Source organism: Giraffa tippelskirchi, chromosome 7 (assembly GCF_054371585.1).
Source record: "Giraffa tippelskirchi isolate mGirTip1 chromosome 7, T2T-mGirTip1v1.2.pri, whole genome shotgun sequence".
Lineage (NCBI taxonomy): Eukaryota > Metazoa > Chordata > Mammalia > Artiodactyla > Giraffidae > Giraffa > Giraffa tippelskirchi.
This window is the reverse complement of record NC_137281.1, coordinates 8,940,767-8,965,197: the sequence shown is the minus strand read 5'-3', so window position 1 is coordinate 8,965,197 and position 24,431 is coordinate 8,940,767. Positions and strand designations below refer to the sequence as shown.

General features: G+C 45.1%; 1 protein-coding gene and 1 non-coding gene across 5 annotated transcripts in view; one reads left to right on the top strand and one right to left on the bottom strand.

Moving 5' to 3' along the window:
* Positions 1 to 11,880: 11,880 nt before the first annotated feature.
* The window catches only part of SAE1 (SUMO1 activating enzyme subunit 1), a 64,591-nt gene continuing 52,040 nt past the window's right edge, over positions 11,881 to 24,431 (top strand). For all 4 annotated transcript variants that reach the window (XR_014060851.1, XM_081515544.1, XM_081515545.1 and 1 more), the window contains exon 1: positions 11,881 to 12,024. Coding sequence is in view for 3 of the 4 variants with exons in the window: in XM_081515544.1 (XP_081371670.1) it covers positions 11,927 to 12,024 (98 nt within the window). In the remaining variant the exon portion in view is untranslated. The remainder of the gene's footprint in view (positions 12,025 to 24,431) is intronic.
* On the bottom strand, positions 14,779 to 14,884 carry LOC145515890 (U6 spliceosomal RNA). Its single transcript, XR_014061100.1, has one exon. It is a non-coding gene; the product is annotated as a U6 spliceosomal RNA (small nuclear RNA).

Sequence of the window (24,431 nt, the reverse complement as noted above, 5' to 3'; positions counted from 1 at the left end):
TATTGTGTCTTTTTTCCTACAAGAAATACATTTTTTACAAAAAAAATTATTTATTTTTGACTGTGTTGGGTCTTTGTTGCTGCTTGGGCTTCTCTCAAGTTTCGGTGAGTGGAGGCTTCTTTTGGTTGTAGTGTGCAGGCTTCTCATTCCTATAACTTCTCTTGTTGTGGAGCACAGGCTCTAGGGTGCGCCAGCTCAGCATTTGCAGCTCCCCGGCTCTAGAGCACAGGCTCAATAGTTGGGGTACATGGGCTTAGTTGCTCTATGGCATGAGGGATCCTCCCAGATCAGGGATCAAACCTGTGTCTCCTGCATTGGCAGGCGGATTCTTTACCACTGAGCCACCAGGGAAACCCACTAAAAGAGACAAGTTTTATCTACTGCCTGTTTTGGCCACTTCTTAGGTTTCAGTTCTTTTTCTCCTGTTAATCTGTCTTATGTCAATTTTATTATGAATCTAGCCACAAGAATTCAAGAAGGATGAAGAGGGAAATTTCCCACTCTCTTATGGCATCACCAGCTCAATGGACATGAGTTTGAGCACACTCCAGGGGACAGTGAAGGACAGGGAAGCCTGGTGTGCTTGCAGACCTCTTTGGGGTCACAAAGAGTCAGACACGACTCAGCAAGTGAACAACAACACACTGTATCTTGGAACAGCTAGAGAACCTCCTCTGCATGGGGCCCAGAAGCCCTAGGGTTTCCTTTGGTGATGTCTCCCAACCGTGATACAAATTGCCACCAAAACTCCTAGAGGGCCTCCAAACATTTTTGCTCTCTGGTAGTAGGGGTGGGGGGAAATACAAGTTTTAGAAACTTTCCCTTTGTTTTGGTACACACAAAAGAATCCATTCCAACATATCTCTTCTTCTGGATCTCCAAAACATCTTTCAGCTGGCAGGTTCCTGTGTTTTTCTGTGATAGAATCTTCTATACTGTGCATAAATCTATAACCAATGAATCCATAGCACCTGTTTCGTTGTCCATTTGGTGTTGGTGGTTTAGTTGCTCAGTTGTGTCCAATTCTTTGCAACCCCATGGACTGTAGCCCACCAGGCTCCTCTGTCCATGGGGTTTCCCAGGCAAGAATACTGGAGTGGGTTGCCATTTCCTTCTCCAGGGCATCTTCCTGACCCAGGGCTTGAACCAGGTCTCCTGCATTGCAGGTGGATTCATTATTGACTGAGCCACCAGGTACTCTTGGAACATCATAATTCTGGAAAAGGATGTGATTTTTCTAGTTCCTGGGATGGCTTTAGGGTGGGTTCTTTGTGCCACAGGTGAGCAGTCCTTTAGAGAGAAGACATCACAGAGTGTGGATGCAATGCCAGTTTCAACCTCTGGAAACCCTGGGGAAGAAAGGAGACCATTGGTCAAAGAGAGACATTATGGTGTATTGGATCCTACTGACGGCCAACCCAATCATTATTTCCACATTCTTTCTTGCTAATCCAATCTTGGATTTATTGGGAAAGTTGGAGGTAAAGAAGTTCAGTTTATGAAGTGATCCTGTGTCTAACTAGTCCTCAAGGAGATGATGCCCTCTCTGGGGCTGAGATTGTAGCAGCCCCTTGCCTTCCAGCTCTGGCTGTCCAAGCCTGCCTCTCTGCCTCTGGGCAGGGAGGGGCCTGTATGCCCTTATGACATAAAGTGAAGAAGAACTAAAGAGCCTCTTGATGAAAGTAAAAGATGAGAGTGAAAAAGTTGGCTTAAAACTCAACATTCAGAAAACTAAGGTCATGGCATCTGGTGCCATCACTTCATGGCAAATAGACGGGGAAACAGTGGAAACAGTGACAGACTTTATTTTCTTGGGCTCCAAAATCACTGCAGATTGTGACTGCAGCCATCTTTTAATGAAATTAAAAGACCCTTGCTCCTTGGAAGAACAGCTATAACCAACCTAGACAACATATTAAAAAGCAGAGGTATTACTTTACCAACAAAGGTCCATCTAGTCAAAGCTGTGGTTCTTCCAGTAGTCATGTATGGATGTGAAGGTTGGACTATAAAGAAAGCTGAGCGCTGAAGAATTGATGCTTTTGAACTGTGGTGTTGGAGAAGACTCTTGAGAGTCCCTTGGACTGCAAGGAGATCCAACCAGTCCATCCTAAAGGAAATCAGTCCTGAATATTCATTAGAAGGACTGATGCTGAAGCTGAAACTCCAGTACTTTGGCCACCTGATGTGAAGAACTGACTCTTTGGAAAAGACCCTGATGCTTGGAAAGACTGAAGACTGGAGGAGAAGGGGACGAAGGAGGATGAGATGGTTGGATGGCATCACCTACGCGATGGACATGAGTTTGAGTAAACTCCAGGAGTTGGTGATGGACAGGGAAGCCTGGCTGCAGTCCATGGGGTCGCAAGAGTCGTACACGACTGAGCGACTGAACTGAACTGAAGGAGATGATGTTGCCCCCTAGAGGACATTTTGGAAATTATGGAGGGAAATTATTTTTGCTTGTCAATTGGTTCTCAAGGAGACAATATTGCTCCCTTGGGGACGTTTTGGAAATTTTCGTGGACTTTTGGGGCATCACAATAATGAGGGGACTGATACCAGATCTAGAAGGTAGGGGTGGGGATGATAGAATGTTCTGCAACATTAGTTTGTGAATAATGGGAAGAACTGTTTATGCTAAGTTATATTAAGCTGTCATGTTGAACTTTTCTAGTTCTTTAGGAATTTTGTACATAGCAAAGTCATGGTAGACTCTTGGAGATAAACGCATACCAACACTTTTGGAATAAGAGAAGTGTTTTGGAACTCAATAGAAGTGGTGGTTGCCACTGGTGGCTGTACTAAATGTCACTGAATTGGTCACTTTATTTTTTAATTTGTATTTTAGATTAAACTATAGCTGATTTACAATGTTGTGTTGGTTTCAGATATACAACAAAGTGATTCATTTATACATAAACATTTTTGAATTTTTTTCAAATTCTTTTTCCAATTAGGTTATTCCAGAGTATTAAGCAGAATTCCTTGTGCTACATAATAGATCTTTGTTGATTTTCTATTTAAAATATAGTGGTGTATATATGTTCAGTCCCAAACCTTCAATTTATCCCTCCCCCACCAAATTGGTCTCTTTAAAATGGTTAATTTGGGGGTACTCCTTGGCAGTCCAAAATATTTTATGTTATGTGAATTTCACGAGTAAAATTTCATTCAGGATACTCCCTAACCAAATGCAAATAAGTACATGCCCTGGATCTTTAAAGTCAATTTCAAGATCAATATATTAACAAATCATTCAAAGCTCCGGGTCTGTTTTTGCAACTCAAAAGAGTTTCACTTGGACTTTCCTGGTGGTACAGAGGATGAGAGACCTTGCTCACCTCAACTGGAGAAAGTCCGCATGGAGCAATGAAGACATAGTGCAACCAAAAATCAATAAATTTAAAAAAAGAGTTTGATTCCTTTATTTTCCTATGATCCATGTGTGCATTTAGTCGCTCAGTCATGTCTGACTCTTTACGACCCCATAGACTGTAGCCAGCTAGGTTCCTCTGTCCATGGGGATTCTCCCTGCAAGAATACTGGAGTGGGTTGCCATGCCCTCCTCCAGGGGATCTTCCCTACCCAGGGATCGAACCCAGGTCTCCCGCATTGCAGGTAGATTCTTTGTTCACTTTAACAACACAAGGCAACTCAGCAAAAGTGTTTATTTCCAAAGGCTTATCCAAAAGATACTTGATATAGCCCTTTGCTGCCCAGTCATTCCATGACTTCTAAACGTCTTTCCTGCACAGAGGTTATTTGATCCTGTTTTTGGCATTTTCCCCACAGAGGTTATTTGATCCTGTCATTGGTATTTTCCCCTTTGATTGGAAAATAGTAACACAGCAGAGTGCAATAGCTTTGAATTTAGAACTTAAAAAAAAGGTTTAAAAAAAGAAAAAACCCACAGCTTTATTTTGGAAAAATTCAAAGATACACAAAAATAGAGTGAAGAATAACATGAAAGTCATGTATCCATTATCCAAATTAAACAATTATAATCTCATAGCCAGATAACCAACAAGGATTTACCATATAGCAGAAGACCTATGCTCATCGTTTTGTAATAACCTATGAGGGAAAAGAATCTGAAATAAATAGTTTATGTGTATGTAAAAAGTGATACCAATGAACTAATTTACAAAACAAAAAAGAGACACACAGATAGAAAACAAATTATGGTTACCTAAAGGGAATGGAGAGGAGGGCTAAATTAGGAGTTTGGGATTAACACATACACACATTGTGGTAAAGAATCTGTCTCCCAATGCAGGAGACGCAACAGTCTCAGGTTTGACCTCTGGGTTGAGAAGATCCCCTGAAGAAGGAAATGGCAACCCATTCCAGTATTCTTGCCTGGAGAACCCCATGGACAGAGACGCCGGGCAGGCTACAGTGCATGGGGTTACAAAGAGTCAGACACGACAGAGCAGGTGAGCATGCATGCATATAATATAATACAGTACATGCATTACATTATACAGACTGATAAATTTACATCTGTACAAAGTGTTACAGGTCAAACTGTGTCTCCAAGACAGTATGTTCAAATCTCAATCCCTACTACCTATGAATGTGAGCTTACTTGGAAATAGGATAGGATTCTTTACCACTGTGCCACCTGGGAAGCCCCTTATTATAGTATACTTTTTTTTTTATAGTATACTTTTATTAAAACATATTTGTTTTAAAGACTCCACTTATCATTTGACTCTCATAGTTTCTACTCTAAACAGCAGAAACTGTGTCTACAGAATGTTTTAGAAAGTGTGATTAAAAGCTGTACAGATCCATGAAAGATACCCAGAGCTTAATCCAATGTCATTTTTTTTAATTGAATTATAGTTGGCTAACAATGCTGTATTAGTTTCAAAAAGGTGTACAGGAAAGTGATTCAGTCATACGTATTCTTCAGAATCTTTTCTTCTACAGATTATTATAAGATGTTGAGTATAGTTCCCTGTACTATACAGTAGGTCCTTGTTGGTTATCTAGTTTATATTCAGTAGTGTGTATATGTTAACCCCAAATTCCTAATTTATCTCTCCATCTGTTGTCTTTTATTTATTTATGGCTGAACCACCAGGCATGTGGGATCTTCCCTAGCCAGGAATTGAATTTGTGCCCCCCTGCAGTGGAAATGCAGTCTTAACCACTGGATGGCCAGGGAATTCCCCTCCTCCCGTGTCTTTTATCTTTTTTTTTTTTTAATTTAAGTTTTTAAAAACTTTATCATGACTTGGGGTATGGCCGATTAACAATGTTGTGATAGCTTTGGGTGAACAGTGAAGGGACTCAGCCATACACATACCTCCCCCCATGTCTTCTAAATACCCCTAAGAGTTACAGGGTTCTAACAGGAAGAGGAGGAAAAGAATTCAGACTAGAATGAAACAAGACACAGACCTTTGTTCCAGGGTTCTCCACACTGACTGCCTTTTAGAATCATCTGGGGAACATTTGGTAAAAATCCCAAAGTCTCAGCTCCACCCTGAACCAATTAAGCTGTCTCTGAAGGTGGGGTTTGGGCATTGTCTTAGCTAAAAAGCTCTCCAGACAATCCTAATGTACAGGTGGGATTGAGAACCGCTGCCTTGGTGATTGGTGAGCAGTCACCTGGGTGGAGGTAATTATGTAATCCTTAAACCCAGGAGCCTGATATATTGAATAACCTCTCTCCTCCCCCTTTTAAGTTACTCTGTCACAGTTTGGGCAGCTGTTCTGATGAGGTGTTGCTAAAAAGCAAATTGCCCCATGGGTATCTACCCAAGAGAAATGAAAACTGTGTCTCAAAGAGATATTTGTACACCAGTGTTCACAGCTGCATTATTCACTATAGTCGAAGCGGTAGAAACAACCCAAATGTCTATTGATGGATGAATAGATAAGCAAAATGTGGTATGTGCTCACAGTGGAATATACTCAGTCTTAAAGAGTCTCCGCCTGCAATGCGGGAGACCTGGGTTCGATCCCTGTGCTAGCGACTAAGCACAAAAAATGATCACATATTACAATTAACAAATAGATTTCCACGCTTTAAAAAAAAAAAGAAAAAGTATATACTTTAAACTAATTCAATGTTGTATGTCAATTATACCTCAGTTAAAAAAAAAACAAACATTATTTTGCCTCTCGACTGATGCTTTGTCCCCTGGGGTCAGCATGGCTCAATCGCCTGACTTCTCTTCCTTTGTCTCCTATCTACTTGGTTATTACTTCCTCCAAGAGATGTTCGCTAAGCCCACAGTACAAAACACTCTATTGCCTAGCACGGGGCTGGGCATTGAGGACTTGGTGGCTTAGTGTTAGTCTCTCAGTCGTGTCCGACTCTTTGCAACCCCATGGACTGTAGCCCACCAGGCTCCTCTGTCCATCAGATTCTCCAGGCAAGAATACTGGAGTCGGTTGCCATTCCCTTCTCCAGGGCATCTTCCCCACCCAGCAATCAAACCTGGGTCTCCAACACTGCAGGTAGATTCTTTACCATCTGAGCCACCAGAGAAGCAGGCATTGAAGATGTCCTCAGGGAAATGTAAATGAATGAACCCATCAGAGAGACTAAATTCAGAAAGATGGAGAGTGAGTTCCATTCTCAGAATACTCTTTCCTGACTCCTACACTAAATCAGACACTATTGTAGCTCCTTCTTATTTCCCTTGACAGCACTTCTCAAAGTTTCTATTTATTTTTATATCACTTTCAGCAGAGAAAGGGAACTAGAGTTAGGAAGAGAAAGGAAGCTGGGGTTGGGCGATAAGGGAGAGTGTAAGAAGAGAGAGAATTGGGTGGGGAGAATATTCAGGTTTTCTAATGCTCTGTAGCAAGTGTCAGCAAACTTGTGCCAAAGGGCTTTCTGGTTCTTAGTTCCCGGACCAGGAATTGAACTCATGACCTGGCACTGCAAGCTGCCGAATCTTAACCACTGGACAGCCAGGGAATTCACAGTAAACATTTATTTTACTTACAGCTCAGTACTCTGGGCAGAGCGTGGCAAGAATAGCTTCTCTATGGCACCCCACTCCAGTACTTTTGCCTGGAAACTCCCATGGACAGAGAAGCCTGATAGGCTGCAGTCCATGGGGTCGCTAAGAGTCAGACACGACTGAGCGACTTCACTTTCACTTTTCACGTTGGCGCATTGGAGAAGGAAATGGCAACCCACTCCAGTATTCTTGCCTTGAGAATCCCAGGGACGGGGGAGCCTGGTGGGCTGCTGTCTATGGGGTCGCATCGAGTCGGACACGACTGAAGCGACTTAGCAGCAGCAGCTCCCTCTGGGGTGGTTTTCTGCCAGAGGATCTCCTTTCAAGATGGCACACTCACATGGCCAGAAAGATGGTGCTGGTTGTTGGCTGGAGCTGTCGGCCTGGCCGAGGGTCAGAAGCTTTGGTCCCTTTCCATGTAAGACTTCTCCATAGGCTGTTTTGGCTTCTATTTGCATGGAAGCTGAGGTTAAGAGCAAGCGTCCCAAGAAACAGATAGTGGAAGTTGACCACTTCCTTTTTATAAAACAGCTTCACTGAGATATTCACACACTATGCAATTCACTCATTTAAAGTGTACAATTCAGGGACTTCCCTGGTGGTCCAGTGGCTAAGATTCTGCACTGCCAATGCAAGAGGCCAGAGTTCAATTCCTGGTCAAGGAACTGGATCCCGCATGCCACAACTAAGACCTGATGCAGCCAAATAAATAAATAAATATTTTAAAAAATAAAGTGTACAATTCAGTCTCTTTGGGTATATTACATTATTAATTTTTAAAAATTTTAGTCATTTTTATTTTTAAATCATTTTCAAATGTACAATCCAAAGGAATTAAGTACATTAAGTGTCACACAACCACCACCACTGCCTAGTTCTTTCATCACCTTTTGTACCTGAGTTCTTTCACTTAGCATAATATTCTCAAGGTTCATCCAAGTTATGGCATATAACAGTGCTTCATCCGGGTGAATATTTTTTCATTGTATTGTTTTACCGCATTTTGTTTATCCACTCATTACCTGTTGGATGGATTGGGTTGTTTCACATTTGGCTACTGTGAATAATTGTTGCCATAAAGATTGGCATACAAATATCAGCTTGAGTCTTTGCAAATGGAATTGCTGGGTCCTATGATAATTCAAAGTTCCGCTTTTTTGAAGGGAGGTTGCCTGTTTCTTAAGGGCTGGACCCAAACATTGGCCCAGCATTCACTTCTATCATATTTTATTAATCAAGCAGCCATAGAGCACAGATTCAAGGACAGGAGATCTAGATTCCTTCCCTCCCTCCCAATACAAATGAAGAATATCAAAGGATTTGAGGACATGTTTTACCCCTCCCACAGAAAGTCTGGGAGGGAGAGGTGGTGGTGAGGGCCAAGGAGAGACTCTCAAGGAGCCAGACAAAGAGAATTAACTCAGACTCTGGGTCTTGGCAGGGGAAGCCATGCTCTCAGCTTGAGGCTCTTTCACTGATTTGGTAGTTTCCACCTTTATCGACTGCAATCTCAGCTGCAAGTTTACATTCTCAAAATATCTTTTTCTGACTCCTACATTAAATCAGATACTGTCATAGCTCCCTCTTCTTTTCTCTTTCTCAAAGTTCTATTTCTTTTTTCTTAATTAAAAAAATATATTTAATTATTTTTGGCTGTGCTGGGTCTTTGTTCCTATGAGGGTTTTTCTCTAGTTGCAGTGAGCCGGGGTCACTCTGTAGTTACAGTGTGTGGGCTTCTCATCGCAGTGGCTTCTCTTGTTGCAGAGCATGGGCTCTAGGGTGCGAGGCTTCAGTAGTTGCAGCTCTCAGGCTCTAGAGCACAGGCTCAGTAGTTGTGGTGAACAGGCTTAGTCGCTCTGACACATAATGGGATCTTCCCAGATCAAGGCTCGAACCTGTGTCCCCTGCATTGGCAGGTGGATTCTTTACAACTGAGCCACCAGGGAAGCCCTAAATTTTTAAATTTTTTTGCCGTACTGCAAGGCTTGTGGGATCTTAGTTCCCCAGACAGCAAGCGCGGAGTCCTAACCACTGGAGTTCCCTGGAGTGTGTCCAAGTTTATCATGATTGTATCCCCAGGGCCTGGCACAAAGTTGAAAACATAGTTGGAATTTGGTAAATACTTGTTGAGTAGTTGCATTAGTGAATGCCTTTGATGAAGTACTGTCTGTCCTCCCTACTAGGTGTCAGCACCACACAGGGCATGTCTGTTTCCTTTGTTCACCGTATTTTCACAGGGCAAGATGCATAGTCAGTGGAGGAACTTGCCTCCAGGATGGTCCCCAAATGATCTTTGCCCTCTAGTATTCACACCCTTGTATAATCCCCTCCCGCAATGAACAGAGCTGGCCAGTATGTGGCCAATAGCATACTGGTAAGAACGCATGACTTTCAAAGCGGCTCTGAGGATCACTTGCTCTGGGGTATGCCAGTCATGAAGACACTCTAGCAGGCTGGTGGATAGTCCCGGAGGGACAGGAATTGAGGAATTGAGGTCCCCAGCCATCAGCTAACATTAACTTGCCAGCCACGTTAGTGAGTCATTTTGGAAGGAGATCTTCCCCTACCCCAAGACATCAGAAAGTTGTAGCCCCAGCTGCCATCTGACTTCATCCCTATGAGAAACCTTGAGCCAGAACTGCCCAGCCAAACTGCTCCTGAATTCCTGATTCACAGAAACTCTAAGAGATAACAAATATCTATTGTTGTTGTTAAGTCCTTAAATGTTTATATAATTTGTTCCATAATTATAACCAACACAGTAGGTATTGCTACCCTTTTCTGAATCCCAGAGTCATATTGCAAAAGGGGAAGAAATATCTATCTCTGAGGTTCATAGAGAATGTACCTCACTCGGCAAGGTCATAGAACACGTACATGCGTGTGACTATGTGCTAGGTTGCTTCAGTTGTCTGACTCTTTGAGACCCAGTGGACAGTAGCCTGCCAGGCTCCTCTGTCCATGGGATTTTCCAGGCAATAATACTGGAGTGGGTTGCCATGCCCTCCTCCAAGGGATCTTCCTGACCCAGGGATCTATCCCATGTCCTTATGTCTCCTGTATTGGCAGGCAGGTTCTTTACCACTAGGTCAGAGAACATAGTAAGAGCTTAATGTATCACCAGAAGTGTAACTTCCTGAGGAAGCACATGGGCCTGGGTTTGAATCCTAGCTTCACTACTCCTAAGATAATAAGACTTTGTTTGGGCCACTAATACTTAACTTTGCTGGATCTCATACTCCTCAGCTATGAAATGGGAATATTAAAGAATCTACGCTTCCAAGGGTTAGAGAAATAATCCATGTAAAGCCCATTTAAGCTCCATGAGAGGGCAGATACTGTTTTTTCTTTTTCACTGTTCTATCCCTAGCACAGAGGTCGATGGTTGACGATTTATTAATAAATATTTGTAGAATGAGCAATAAAAATGTGCCTAAGTACACATTAGCTATTACTAGCCTATAAGGTCCTACATGGGGCTTTCCAGGTGGCTCAGTGCTAAAGAATCTGCCTGCCAATGCATGAGACATAGGTTCAGTCCTTGGGTTGGGAAGATCCCCTGGAGAAGGAAATGTCAACCCACTCTAGCATTCTTGACGGGAAAATCCCACAGACAGAGGAGCCTAGCAGGTTACTTTCCTTGGGGTTGCAAAGAGTCAGACACAACTTAGCGGTGGTAGTGGTTTAGTCACTAAGCCAGTCCGACTCTTGCAACCCCATGGACTGTAATCTACCAGGCTTCTCTGTCCATGGGATTCTCTAGGCAAGAATACTGGAGTGGGTTGCCATTTTCTTTTCTAGGGGATCTTGCCGACCCAGGAATCAAACCCTGGTCTCCTGCATTGCAGGCCAATCCTTTACCGACTGAGCTTGAAGCAAAGCCCCACAACTTAATGAATAAACAACAAACAAGTTCCTAGTGATTTTCCACCTGCTTCATATTATTTAATCTCATGCCATTTGCCACCCTCTCACTCTGCTCCACCCGCCCTGCCCTCTCCATAGCTTCTCAAATATGTCACATGTGCCAGCTTCAGGGCTTTTGCACCTGCTGGCCCCACCACCCCAAGAAATACTCCATCTCCCAGTTATCTATGTAGCTTATTGCAGCTCCTTCAGTTCTCTGCTCAATGTCACCTTTTCTGAGGGACCTCCTCCGGCCACTCCTGTAACCCTCTAGTGACAGGAGTGTTTTACTGTTATATCCTGTTTTACTTTTCTCCAAAACATTTATTGAGGGCCTGACTTCCCCGCCCACCTCCCCCCTTTGGGCTGTCCTCAGTAGAACTTAAGCTCCATGAGGGCAGGGCTTTGTCTACTTCACTCGCCACTCTATTTCACAACGCCCGCTTGCCGGGATTTCAGCAGACGCTCCATTATATTTGCTGAATTTACAGCCACATAAACGACCACCTGGCTTCCCTGGTAGCTCAGACGGTAAAGCGTCTGCCTGCAATGTGGGAGACCCGGGTTCGATCCCTGAGTCGGGAAGATCCTCTGGCGAAAGAAACGGCATCCCACGGCTGTACCCTTGCCTGAAAAATCCCATGGACGGAGGAGCCTGGTATGCTACGGTCCATGGGGTCGCAAAGAGTCGGACACGATTTAGCGACTTCACTTTCCTTTCCTTTCTAAACGACCACCTGAGTAGTCCCGTGCGGCTACAAGCCGCGGAGATTTTTGGCCAGGACTGGCCACAGACTCTGTCACGTGACCGGCTGTGTCCCGCCCGCCTTGGAGGCCAAGGAGGTCCACGTGGTTTCAACTCCAGGGGCGGGGTGGGGGTGGGGCACCCGGAGAAGGTACTGCGCAGGCGCAGTCCGTGGCGCAGGCGCAGACGCCTCCCTGGCGCGCGGCTGGCGGCGGTTGGCGGCGTGTGGGGCCGGCTGGCGGTTGCCGGGAGCGGCACCAGCGCTCAGGCAGCTAGACCCGGCGCCATGGTGGAGAAGGAGGAGGCGGGCGGCGGTATCAGCGAGGAGGAGGCGGCGCAGTATGACCGGCAGATCCGTCTTTGGGGATTGGAGGCCCAGAAACGGTCAGGGCTGGTGCGGCTTGGGGGGGAGGGGGTGGGTTGAGGATCTGCAGGGGGGCGTCTGGCCTGAGGCGTTGGCTGCCTTCGGGGAGCCGGACGGTTTAATTTGAAAAGAGGAGGCGGGAATCGTGTCCCCAGGCGTGGGCGCCCTCCTGAGAGGACTGGAGGAGTAGATTTGGTCAGCTTCCTCAGAAGCTTTGGGAAACAGGGACGTCCCAGGTGGTGGGAGGGTCGTTCCGAGGGGTTGGCGGCCTCTCGAAGGGGAGGTGAAGGAGCCCTGAGCGATTGGGAGGGTGCAGACTCAGGGACTCGACGCCCGAAGGGACTGATGGTGGGGTTTGGATTGGGGTTGCGGGCTTAGGGAATAGGAGGAGGGAGGAATGCCTGGAAACGGTGAAGTGGGGGGGCATAGTTGATTCATTTATAGGTAGCGGGAACCTCGTCTCTGCTGGACGCTGGGGGAGACTGGCGAGCCAAACAGATGCGAACTTGAATTCATTCTTGTGGCCTCTAAGTGGTGGGCCAGTCTGAAAGAATGAGGGTTTTTTTGTTTTTGTTTTGTTTTTTGAGGAATTTTGGAGCACTTTATTTCAAGTGGACATCCCGAGAGGCTCGGAGGGTCTCGGGGCGCTGGAGGTACCCGAAGAGGCCGCTTATGTGTAGATCTGGGGATGCCTCCAGAGAGGACAGGATGGGGCATCCCTTGGTCTTGGGCGAATAATTTTCGGAGGGATGAAGTCTTTGAAAGAGGTGATGAAGTTGATCAGGTATTTATTGAGCACCTGCCACAGACACCATTGTAGGCACTGAGCAGGTGAACTAGGCAGACTCCTTGCCCAGATGGAGACTACATTCTCATGGGGAAGGCAGTAAACCTAAAGAAATAACAAAATATTGGGCAATGCAAGAGCCAGGGAGAAAAAATAAAGCAGGAAAAGAGGATCAACAAAGGATGGTGAGGTGGAAGAGCTATTTTTAAAATTTATTTATTTTTGGCTGTGCTGGGTCTTCCTTGCTCTGTGGTCTTCTCATTGTGGCTACTTTTCTTGTTGCAGACCCGGGGCTCTAGGGTTCCCAGGCTTCAGTAGTTGTGTCTCCTGGGCTCTAGAGCTAGGGCCTAGTTGTGGCGCAAAGGCTTAGTTGCTCAGTGGCATGTAGAATCTTCCCAGGATCAGAGAAAGAATCCACGTCTCCTTCGTTGGTAGGCGGATTCTTCACCACTGAGCCACCAGGGAAACCCTGTTTTTTTTTTTTTTCCTTTTGTTTTACTGGAGTATAGTTGCTTTACAGTGTTGTGTTAGTGGGAGAGCTGCTTTGATAGGGTGGCCAGGGGAGTTGCCTGAGAGGTAACACTGAGCCTCGGTTCTGTATGCAAGGAAAGAGCCAAAGAGCCGTGTGGTCATCTCGAAGGACCTTCTAAGCGCAGAGAACAGCAAAATTCTGGAGGCCAGAGCATGCTTGGCAAAATAGAGCAACAGAAGTGGCTGGAACCAAATCAGGGGAAGCCCTTTAATACTAAGTGTTGAGGAACCTGTTGGAGAGTTTTGAGCAGAGGAGTAACGCGATCTGCTTTGTGTTTGAAAAGAATCACTCTTCCCTGTTCAAGTGTGCAGAAGTGGGAAGAAGGATTCTGTTTAGGAGGTAGCTGCGGTAATCCACTTGAGACGGAAGTAGTGACAGCTTGGAACCCTAGAGAAAGGGTCAAATATAGATTCTTACAATTTGAAGGTAGAGGGGACAGGCTTTGCTGAAGGATTCACCGTGTGGGGTGTAAAGCGCAGAACTCAAGGATGCCTCCAAGGTTTTGCGCCTAAGCAAGTGGAAAGATGGAAGTGCCTTTACTGAGCGAGCTGGGGAAACTGGAGGTGTGGTGGGAAGAATCGGGAGTTCGCTTTTGGACTTAGGTTTTAGCTGTTTACTAGACATACAAGTAGCAATATGAGAGTGGTTGAGTTCAGTGATGAGGTCTGGGTGATGGGGAGTGGATATGTGATGTGAGGGAGTACAGAATGGAGAACTACTTGATTGAAGGATAGGGGAGGTGGGAAGGTCAAGAGAATTTAGTTTGAGGGGTGAGAGCTTCTAGAATTTTTTGGTGAGAGTGTGTGTGTAGGGGTGAGGTGGGGATTACTTCAGGCTCATTCTGGAATCTTCTGTGATTGTGGAGGAGGGTACATCATGAAATATTAGTAAGCATTGGTCTGAGGGTTGGAGGCACCTGAAGTAGACGGTTGATAACTAAATAATGAGAATGGGCCTGAAGACATAGGTGGGGTGGATTGAACTTAGGGTCTGCTGATTGAAGGGTTGAAGTGTTAGGAGGTCCTAAAGAATTGGGATGCAAATCCTAGGTGTTCTAGAAGGGTTGATCCAAGGGATTGGGGACAGCAGGTAAGTCTTATTTGAAATGGGGTAAAGTCGGTGAGGATTAAACTAGAATGAGTGAGGGAGCTGTCAGAGGCTTAGGAACCAATGATTTATCTGAGGAGCAGTAAAGGATGGATGGGGGCTCTTGAGGGAGAGAAGACCTAAGGGGCAAATCAGAGTCAGGGTAAGGAATTCTTGGGAGGTCGGAGTTATTCTGAGAAAGTGGAGATGTACTGAACTCAGTGGAGAACCTGCGAAGGATTGGCTGAGGGTCCTGGGGGAAGGAAGGGGGTTACCTATCATTTGAAAGCTATAGATTTGTAGACAGTCTTACAGAGTTGATAAAATGCTCTCATGTCCATTTTTCTTTTTTTCTTTCTTTTTTTTTTTTTAAATATGGAACGCTTCACGAATTGCGTGTCATCCTTGCGCAGGGGCCATGCTAATCTTCTCTGTATTGTTCCAATTTTAGTATATGTGCTGCCGAAGCGAGCACTCATGTCCATTTTTCAACTGAGTCTCATAGCAGCTCTTCGGAGAAGGAAGGCAGTGGTTTCTTCCTCTGTTCAGAAAGGAAGGAAGCGCACAAAGCAAATTGGTTCATCTCTAAGGGAACTCCAGGTGGGATAGGAGAGCTTCGGAGACTAGAGTAACTTTGTGAAATAGAAAGCAGCCTGGGAATCGACAACTGCATTCTGGCTACAGGTTTGCCTCTGACTCTGTGTCATGTTGGACCAGGGTTGTCAGAGAATTGTAAGGGAGAGAAATCATAATAAAAAGGGCCTCAGGGGAACTCATGCAGTCTGGAGGTTAAAAACTGGGGTGTATCTCTCATACAGTGTTTTAATATTTTGAAATTAGTTGCCAGCATTAAAAATTATAAAAGAATTGGCCAAATTTGGGACAATTTGAGTATGGAAAGAATAAAATCAACCTCACTTAGAAATATTTAATAATGTATCTTCTGATGTGATGAAATAAGAACCTCAATGCATCATCTTTGATGTTTTACTACCAAACATCTTTTACCCTAATCATGTTTTTAGAGGACAGGGGAACAGGTTAAAGGACACTATTGAGGTAATGATGAGATGTCCAGCATGCGGGACATTTTACAAGACAGCTGCTCTGGTTCTCTTCCAGAAGTCAGTGTCATGGAAAAAGCAAGCAGTGGGACTGTTCTCAATTAAGAGGGTAAAGTGGTAGAGCCAAATGCAAGGTGTGACCCTAATTGGATCCTGGTTCAAAAAGAAAACTTCTCTAAAAAAACATCTTTTAGACAATAGGGGAAATTTGAGTATTCAGTCCTGTTCGACGATTTGGGAAATTATTTTCTAGATGTGATAGTAGTGTGGTTATGAAGGAGAACATCATATTTTTGGAACTGCAACCTAAAGGTGTGAAGTGCTGCCTTGTTAGCACATGGGTAAAGCCAACAGGGGAGAAGGCAATGACACCCCACTCCAGTACTCTTGCCTGGAAAATCCCATGGACGGAGGAGCCTGGTAGGCTGCAGTCCATGGGGTCGCACGGAGTTGGACAGGACTGAGCGACTTCACTTTCACTTTTCGCTTTTTACTTTCATACATTGGAGAAGGAAATGGCAATCCACTCCAGTGTTCTTGCCTGGAAAATCCCAGGGATGGCGGAGCCTGGTGGGCTGCCGTCTATGGGGTCGCACAGAGTCGGACACGACTGAAACGACTTAGCAGCAGCAGCAGCAGCAAAGCCAACAGGGCAAAACGTTAACTCTCCTTTCTATTTTTCTGTATGTTGGAATTTTTTAATGAGAAGTTGGGAAAATGTCTGTCTCCCAACCACTCCCCATGCTCCCCACATATGGGGATGTCACAGTGTCTGATTTCTGTCTTTTTAAAAGTAGTTAAGGTCAGACAGATAGTAAGGTCAGACATCCCTATCAGTTGGATCAAAGTGGAGGCTGCCTGTCTTACAGAGAGCTTATGTGGCCATCGTCTCCATCAGCTCTGCGTCAATCACTGGTGGAGCTGCCTGGCCCCTCTTAAGTGTGTGAGTTTGCAGCTCTTGGTGTGTGCCCAGCCCGTGTTGTGGTTGAGGTTCAGGGAAGGGAGCCAGCTCTCCCAAGGTCACGCACCAAGTAAATAGAAGAAGTGGGACTTCTATCTAAGCTGGTAACTTGAGGTTCACTGCCATTTCTGTGATAGCTCATTTGCCACCCTGGGGGCTCATTCTTTCAATTAAAGTAACATAAACGAGAGCATTGAAGCTGGCAGCCCTGGTTGTTCTCAGATCATGTGCTTCAGTAGTTTTTGCACTGCGTTTCATGCCAGAGGCACATCTAATGTTTCTTCTTCCACTCAGCGGTCATTTATCCCCTGTCTTGGGGTGAGGAAGGAGGGTGCTTGGGAAGAGAGAAATAGAGAATAAGCTCTGTGAGGGTAGGTGCTTTGAAATGTCCGATAACTGAGATGTGGGTTTTGACTGCTGCTGCTAAATCGCTTCAGTCGTGTCCAACTCTGTGCAACCCCAGGGTCCACAGCCTACCAGGCTCCTCCGTCCATAGGGTTTTCCAAGCAAGAGTACAGGAGTGGGGTACCACTGCCTTCTCCTGGGTTTCGACTGGTCGCTGTGAAATTACCAGTGCTTTGTTGAGTGGATGGAACGGTTGTATACTGCAAAGACCTGGGAAGTCCAGAAACCTGGGTTCAGTTCCTGGCTCTGCTCACTGGCTCTCTGGCCTCGAGTGAGTCACACAGTTCCTTGGCCTTTGGTCCCACATGTGCACAAAGAAGGGGTGAGTGTGACTAAATCTTTAAGGACTCATTGTTGAAGTTTTAACCTTACAGGATTGGGAGTCCCAAAAACTTCACTGTTTTGAAACACTCATTATCCTACACAGCTGCTGTTCAGACAGCGCTTCAGTTGGTTCCATGGGCTCCTAGTTGTCATGAAAGTGACTGGGTCTGTACTGGAAGCCAGTCCTGGTGGTTTCATATAAGGATCCATTTTCTAGTGGTTAATAGTTGAGTTTGAATCCAGAACTTCTTAGTTATCTAACCTTGGATACATTTCTTAACTTCTCTGTGCTTCAGTTTTCTCACTTATCAAATGAAAATAACAGAATCTACAGTATAAGATTTTTGAGAAAGATAGGACTTCCCTGGCGGGCCAGTGGTTAGGACTCCTGGCTTTCACCGTGGAGGACCTGGGTTCAGTCCCCACATGCCGTGCAGTGCAGCCAAAAAAAAAAAAATTTTTCTTTTTTCAATTGAGAAAGAAATGAGATGAAGCACGAATAGGGTCCACGCACAGAAAGCATTCAATGAATTCTAACTACCATTATTTGACAAATATAAATTACAGCAACAAAAGACAAGAAACTAAATAGGAAATGGGTTGTGATAAATAAGATACAGTGGATGTCTGTGGGATGCGAGGAAACTCCAAAAGGACCAGCTAGGCTGGGGGAGGAGCAGGTTTGCCCAAGCTGACTGAGGTGGGGAACAGTCTTAAGTTGTATCTTGGATTCTGACAAGACATTTGAGTAAGTATAATGAATAGGCAGTTGGACTGAGCAGGATCATAGATTTAAATGACAAGTCCTGTACTGTCGGTCTTCCCTGGTGTCTGAGCAGTAAGAATCCACCTGCCGATGCAGGAGACTTGAGTTCTATCGTTGGGTTGGGAAGGTCCCCTGGAGGAGGGCATGGCAACCCACTCCAGTATTCTTGCCTGGGAAGTCCCATGAACAGAGGAGCCTGGCATGGGGTCACAAAGAATTAGATACGACTTAGCAACTAAACAACAACAACTGTACTGTTAATTGAAAAAGAGAAGTATTTTTTAGAAGCAGGAAATGGTCATATGTGCCAGGTGGTTCCATCATTTATCTGGTTGCACTGTCCAGAAACCTAGGAGCTCTTTATTCATCTCTGTTCTTTCTGTCTTCGTCCAGTCTACTGGGAAGTCCTCAGGGGTCTGCTTCAAGGTTTACCTCATCTGCCTTTTTTCATTATACCCATCATCTCAAATCACCTCTACAGTTCCTCCTTGGTCTCCCTGTTCCACTCTTGACTCCTTATAATCCATCCTCCACTTAGTAGCCAAACTGATTTAAATGAAAAACAAACATACATCTTAACATTCCTTCTCAAAGCCTTCCCAGTGATTTTCTGAGTACTCAGATCTTTTAAATCTGGTGCCATTCTTGCCCTGCCTGTCTGTCCTTGCCTGCATCTCCCTGGTTTGCTCCATTCAAGCTGTCTGTCCTTGAACTTCTCTGTTCCTCAGATATGCTAAAGCTCTGCCTGTCCTTGGGGACTTTGTGTTTGCCCTACTAGAAATAGTCCTATACAAGATTTTTGCATTAGATTCTCAATAAATGTTTGAATGTGAATTTGGTAGTCTTCAAAATTTTTAATCATGAGTGAAATTCATTGGCTTGACTTACTTTGCAGTATGTTTTGTGAATTCAGGTTGTGATATAAAGATTGGTTCCTTCCTTCCCAGAAATTTAAAAGGTATTTCTGTGGCAGAAGTTAGAGGGGAGTGAATCCACAAATATTTATTTAGAACCTACTTTATCCTCGTTAGAAAAGACCCTGGTGCTGGGGAAGATTGAAGGCAGAAGGAGAAGGGGATGACAGTGGACGAATTGGTTGGATGGCATCGCCGACTCAGTGAACACGAGTTTGAGCAAGCTCTGGGAGATGATGAAGGACAGGGAAGCCTGGCATGCTGCAGTGCATGGGGTCACAAAGAGTCAGATACGACTGAACAACAATATGCAAGACAGCATGGGGGAGACGTTGAGAGAGGGAAAGAAAAGCACAGATCCTGGTTAAAACTGAATTTGGATCCCCAGTGCTGGGCACCCGTTAGCTGTGAGATCTTGGACATCTTTGCCGAACTTCAGTTTTTTTCCTTTCTCAAGGTAGGCATGAATCCTTTCCTATGGAAACATAATGGCCCACGCTGGGGCCCGTGGAGCCACCTTGCCTTTTAGGAAGAGAAACTGGATGCAGCATTTAGAGTGTGTGTGCTTTCTGAGAGAGAAACATGGTGAACCATGATCAAGGTGTCAGTGAGGCACTGTATGTACATATCTAGTTCAGTGCCTGGTACTCTGTGGATAGTAACTATTACTGTTACTGATAGACTGTACATAATATGTCATAATGTGATTTTACATTTATTTGCTGTAGAGAGGCATATAACCTTATATTTTTTTTTCAAGATTTTCTTATGTTTTTAAAGTCTTCATTGAATTTCTTACAATATTGTTGCTCTTTTATGTTTTGATTTTTTGGCCCTGAGTCATATGGAATCTTAGCCCTCAGACCAGGGATTGAACCCACACTTCCTGTTTTGGGAGTGTGGAGTCTTAACCACTGGACCTCGGGGGAAGTCCTGAGGGGCATATAACTTTACGAGCATTCTCTGAAGCAGTATTTCACAAGTAGATGTCTGCTTTGCTAAGATCCCACATGCCTCGCCGTGGCATGGCCAAAAAAAACCACCCCAAAAATACAGTTTTTGAATGCCAAGCACTGTTCTGAACAACTTATGTGTATTAACTCTGCAAGGTCGGTAGTATTAGTCTCATTTTACAGATAAAGGAAGCTGAGAGTGGCAGACAAAATAATGCTTGTTGGGTAGCTGTTTTATCTTCAGCAAGGTCCCTAAGAACTCCGTGCCTCAATGGGTTAGTTTCCTGTTGGCAGCTGTAACGATTACCACAGATTTAGTGGCTTACAACAGCCCAAATTCTGGAGGTCAGAAGTTTGGAATCTGTTTCCCTGGGCTAAATGAAAATCAAGGTGTTGGCAGGGCTATGCTCTCTGTGGAGGCTCTGGGAAGAATTTGTTTGCTTGATTTTTCTAATGTCTAGAAGCCACCTGCATTCCTTGACTTGTGGCCCCTTCCTTCATCTCCAAAGCATCTTCAAGCCTCTCTTCTCTGAGCAAAGCCCCTGCTTTTGTCATCACCTCACCACCTCTGACCCTCTGTCTCCCTCTCTAAAGGACCCTTGTGATTATTTGGACCCACGTGGAAAATCCAGGATAATTACCCCTGCCCCCCACCCCAAATGCTTAATTTGATCACATCAGCAAAATTCCTTGTGTCACGATGTGATTTATTCACAGACCCCAGGAATTAGGGGCATGGACGTGGCGGCATTATTTTGTCTGACACTCTCAGCTTCCTTTATCTGTAAAATGAGACTAATAATGTTGTAGCCATGCGTTCCGGGAAACAAACTCACTCAGAAGGACACTGCAGATAGTGGAGTGCAGTTTATTATACCGGCGGGCCCAAGGCAGAGTCTCCTCTTAGCCAAGGACCCCGACCAGTTTTAGTGAAAACCTTATATAACCTAAGTGTACGTGCCCAAACCCACCTCCCCAAATTCCCTGAAACTAGTCTGAACAAAGGAAAAGAAAGATACAATCAAAGTTAACCCGTGATTCAGATGCCTTAAGCCTAGGTAGTTAACAGGGGACAATTATCAATAGGCCTGTGTTCATACCCCAATAAGCATAATAGAATTTATGATTCTATTCAGTTACACAGATAATTAGGGTGTTCTTTTAGGAGATGGAGAGTCTAGGTACGAGCCCTGGGGCTCTTCCATGGGAGGGGGGGGTCTGGTTTTCCAGTTGGTATGTCGTTTCCATAGATACTGGGCATATAGCTCAAAGTCCACAATCTGGCCCAAGATGAAGTCCTGCTTTCAAGATGGAGCCTGTTCTCTGTTTCCTCCTTCAATAATACTACCAACCTTGCAGAGTTAATACACATAAGTTGCTTAGAACAATGCTTGGCATTCAAAAACTGTTTTTTGGGGGGTGGTTTTTTTGGCTCTGATGTGGCGAGGCATGTGGGATCTTAGTTCTCTGACCAGGAATCAAACCCATGACCCCTCCATTGGGAGTGTGGATTCTTAACCACTGAACTGCCAGGGAAGTCCCTCAGTAACTGTTTCCTAAGTGTTAACTACTGTTATTTCATTCTGTTTTATGACTGCCTCACGGGCTTCCTGGTAGCTCAGCTGGTAAATCCGCCTGCAGTGTGGGAGACCCCAGTTCAATTCCTGGGTCTAGAAGATCCTCTGGAGAAGGGAACGGCTACCCACTCCAGTATTCTGCCCTGGAGAATTCCATGGATAGAGGAGCCTGGCGGGCTACAGTCCATGAGTTTGCAAAGAGCTGGACATGACTGAATGACTTTCACTTAGATTTTCCATAGCAGGTGTGCACCAGGGCGCCATGGCCTCTGAGCCCACCATCTCAATCACTCTACCTTATTGTTGCCCTTCTCTACTAGCTAGTTTTATCAGTTACTTTTCGCTGTGTAATCACTGTGTAAGCTAGTTCACCTCTTGGTCCCTGTTTTCTCAGCTAAAGAATAGGGGTAACGGTACCAGCTCATGAGATCTTCATGAGGGTTAAATGACGTCATACACGTGAAGAGTTGAGAACAGTGGTTTGGCAGGTAGTGTGAGTGTTCACTGAGTGTTAACTATTTTCTGTTGTTGTTTTTTTCTTTCTTTTTTTGGTGATATTTTGCTATCTACCAGATTTCTGTAATTCTGCTGGGACTTCTTTTGCTGTATCTGTAACAGCTACTGGATTAACAGTGTAATATATTTCCAAGCACAATCACAGACAGTGGAGATACTGTGATTTCTGAAGCTTGCTTACACTCTAATGGAGAAATGAGCAGTGAACACATGGAACAAATAGCATAACTGCAGATGTGGACCTATTTTGGATAAGGTGGCCGGTGTGGACCTCTCTAAGATGGAAACAGTTGAGCTGAGACCTGAAGAACAGGTCATGTGATGAGGTAGGGGAAGAAGCAGAGAGAAGAGCTAATGCCAGAATCCAGCATCGGGCGCTGACGTGGTGGCGCTTTCTAGGATCAAGGACGGCCAGCCAGGCTGTAGGCGATTACCAAGGGCCAGAGTAGGGTGAGAGGGACAGGATTCTCGGTACCAAGCTTGCCTGGGAACCATTGAAGGGACTGAGCAAGGAGAGTGGCATGATGTGGTGTCGGAGCTCTCTCTTCCTGAGATGGGGACAGTGGCTTGTGGGGGGCAGGGATGGGAGCAGGGAGGCCGGGTGTCAGGGTGTTGCGGTTTTACAGGTGAGAAACGGAGGCCAGGGTAGGGTGGTAGCCGTGGCATGGTGGCCGATGCTGCCGTGGACATCAGTGTGCCTGGTTTTGGCCCATCTGAGTATTTCTGTAGGCTTGATTCCCAGAAGGGAATTGCTGCCTTAGAGTGAGTAATGAGAGCTGACGTTCTTTAAGTGCTGACTATGTGCCAGGTACTATTTTAAGTGCTTTTCATGTAATTGAGCCAGAAATAAGCAGTCCTCTCAGGGTCCTAGAATGGTTAAGGATTAAAAACATACCGTGATATTCGGTGTTGTTGGCAGTTGAATAAAAAAACCTCCTGAGCAGTGAGAGTTTGTGGGGCTCTGTAGGATGGAGGGATCCTGGAGAGGCCGCGGGCTCCATGGAATTCCTGTCAGAGGTGTTTATGTGGAGCAGGCGCTTGAAGACTTCAGAGAGGACACTCTCCTGAGTCGGTTGTGGTAAGGACTTCTTGAGGAAATGGTGTCTGAGTTGGGGTTTGAAGTCTGGAGGAAAGGCTTGACGAGGCTGAGGAAGGAAGACAGGGTGTGCGTGTCAGCCGTGTGCAGCGCTGTGATTTAAAGTCTGCAGGTGGGGAACTGAAGGCATGTTTGGGAGGAAGCTGGTAGTAGTGGAAGATAAGGTGGCGGAAATGGGAGAGAGCCAAGACTGAATGGATTTAAATGCCAGCTTAAATTTTTTTTCTCTGTCAGATTTTTTTTTTTTTAAATTAGAATCAAATCGATCACTGATTTTGTAATTAAGGCAGTGGAGATTGAAGATGTTCAGGTAACTTTTATTCAGCATCTGATAGTTGACTGGGCCTACCTTAGGTGGTTTTGCACACATTTGACCAGGTCTTTGAGGAGATTTAATGACATAAAGTCAGAATGGGTATCTCCGTTTTACAGATGAATGGAATGAGGTTCAGAGAGATGGCTCAGTTTGCTTGAGTCACCAGTTAGGAAGTGGCAGAGCCAGAATTCAAACCCAAGTCTTCACCCCTGAAGGGCATTAGTGCTGGGCCCCGCCTGTTGCTGAAGGAACAGCAAGGAGAACAGAGCCTGAGGAGAAGTTAGTGGATTTGGAGGTATAGATTTCCCAGAAGCAAGCAGGGCTGGTCTAGCTATATCCTTGGGGTAATGGAGCAGCCAAACCAGAAAAGACCATCACTCAGACTAAGAGGGACCATGAAACCTGGAATTCCAGGTGCAGCAGTGTTGGGGCCAGGTGAAGGGAGATGAAGAACAGTGACAGCAGAGACCTGGAAGGTACAGCTGAATGCATGGCTGCTCAGCCTGTCTGACGTCAAAGGTTTGATCAGTGCACGATATCCTCTTTGGAAACATTGCGTATTTATTATCTGCTGTTTCTGGAGGGATTGGAGTGCCTCTGAAAGGACACATATCCTCTTTCCTCCTTCCCCCTGCTGGTGTGATGCTCTCAACCTGTGATGAGAGACCCCCCTCATTGCTAGCATCTCTGTTAATTTATCTTGCTTGTATGTCATAAGCCTTTTGCCCAGTTACTCTGGTTGAGTGGAATTGTCGCTTGAAAGGCTCCCCTGCTAGGGAGTGTTTGGTAGTGGCAGGGCGGAATGGGAACCAGACATGTGCCTCTGAGGGAAATATTGTCAGTGTTCTTTCCCTCCTCCTGATTTTTCCCTTTGATCATATCACTGAAGGAAATCCCAAATCTGCTAGCATCAAGAATCAGTGCAGGACTTGATTTTATCAGCCCTCATTCCCATTCAAGATTTCTAGCTTGATGACAGGCAAGTGTCCATAATTATTAGAACCATTTTTTGGAAAAGAGTTTCTCATGTTCTCCCTAATAGTGGTACTATTTGAGAATGGACTCATTTCCTAAATTAGGAGCAGACTCATTGGCCAGCAGACCCTGAATTTATGTGAGACTGTTCTTAG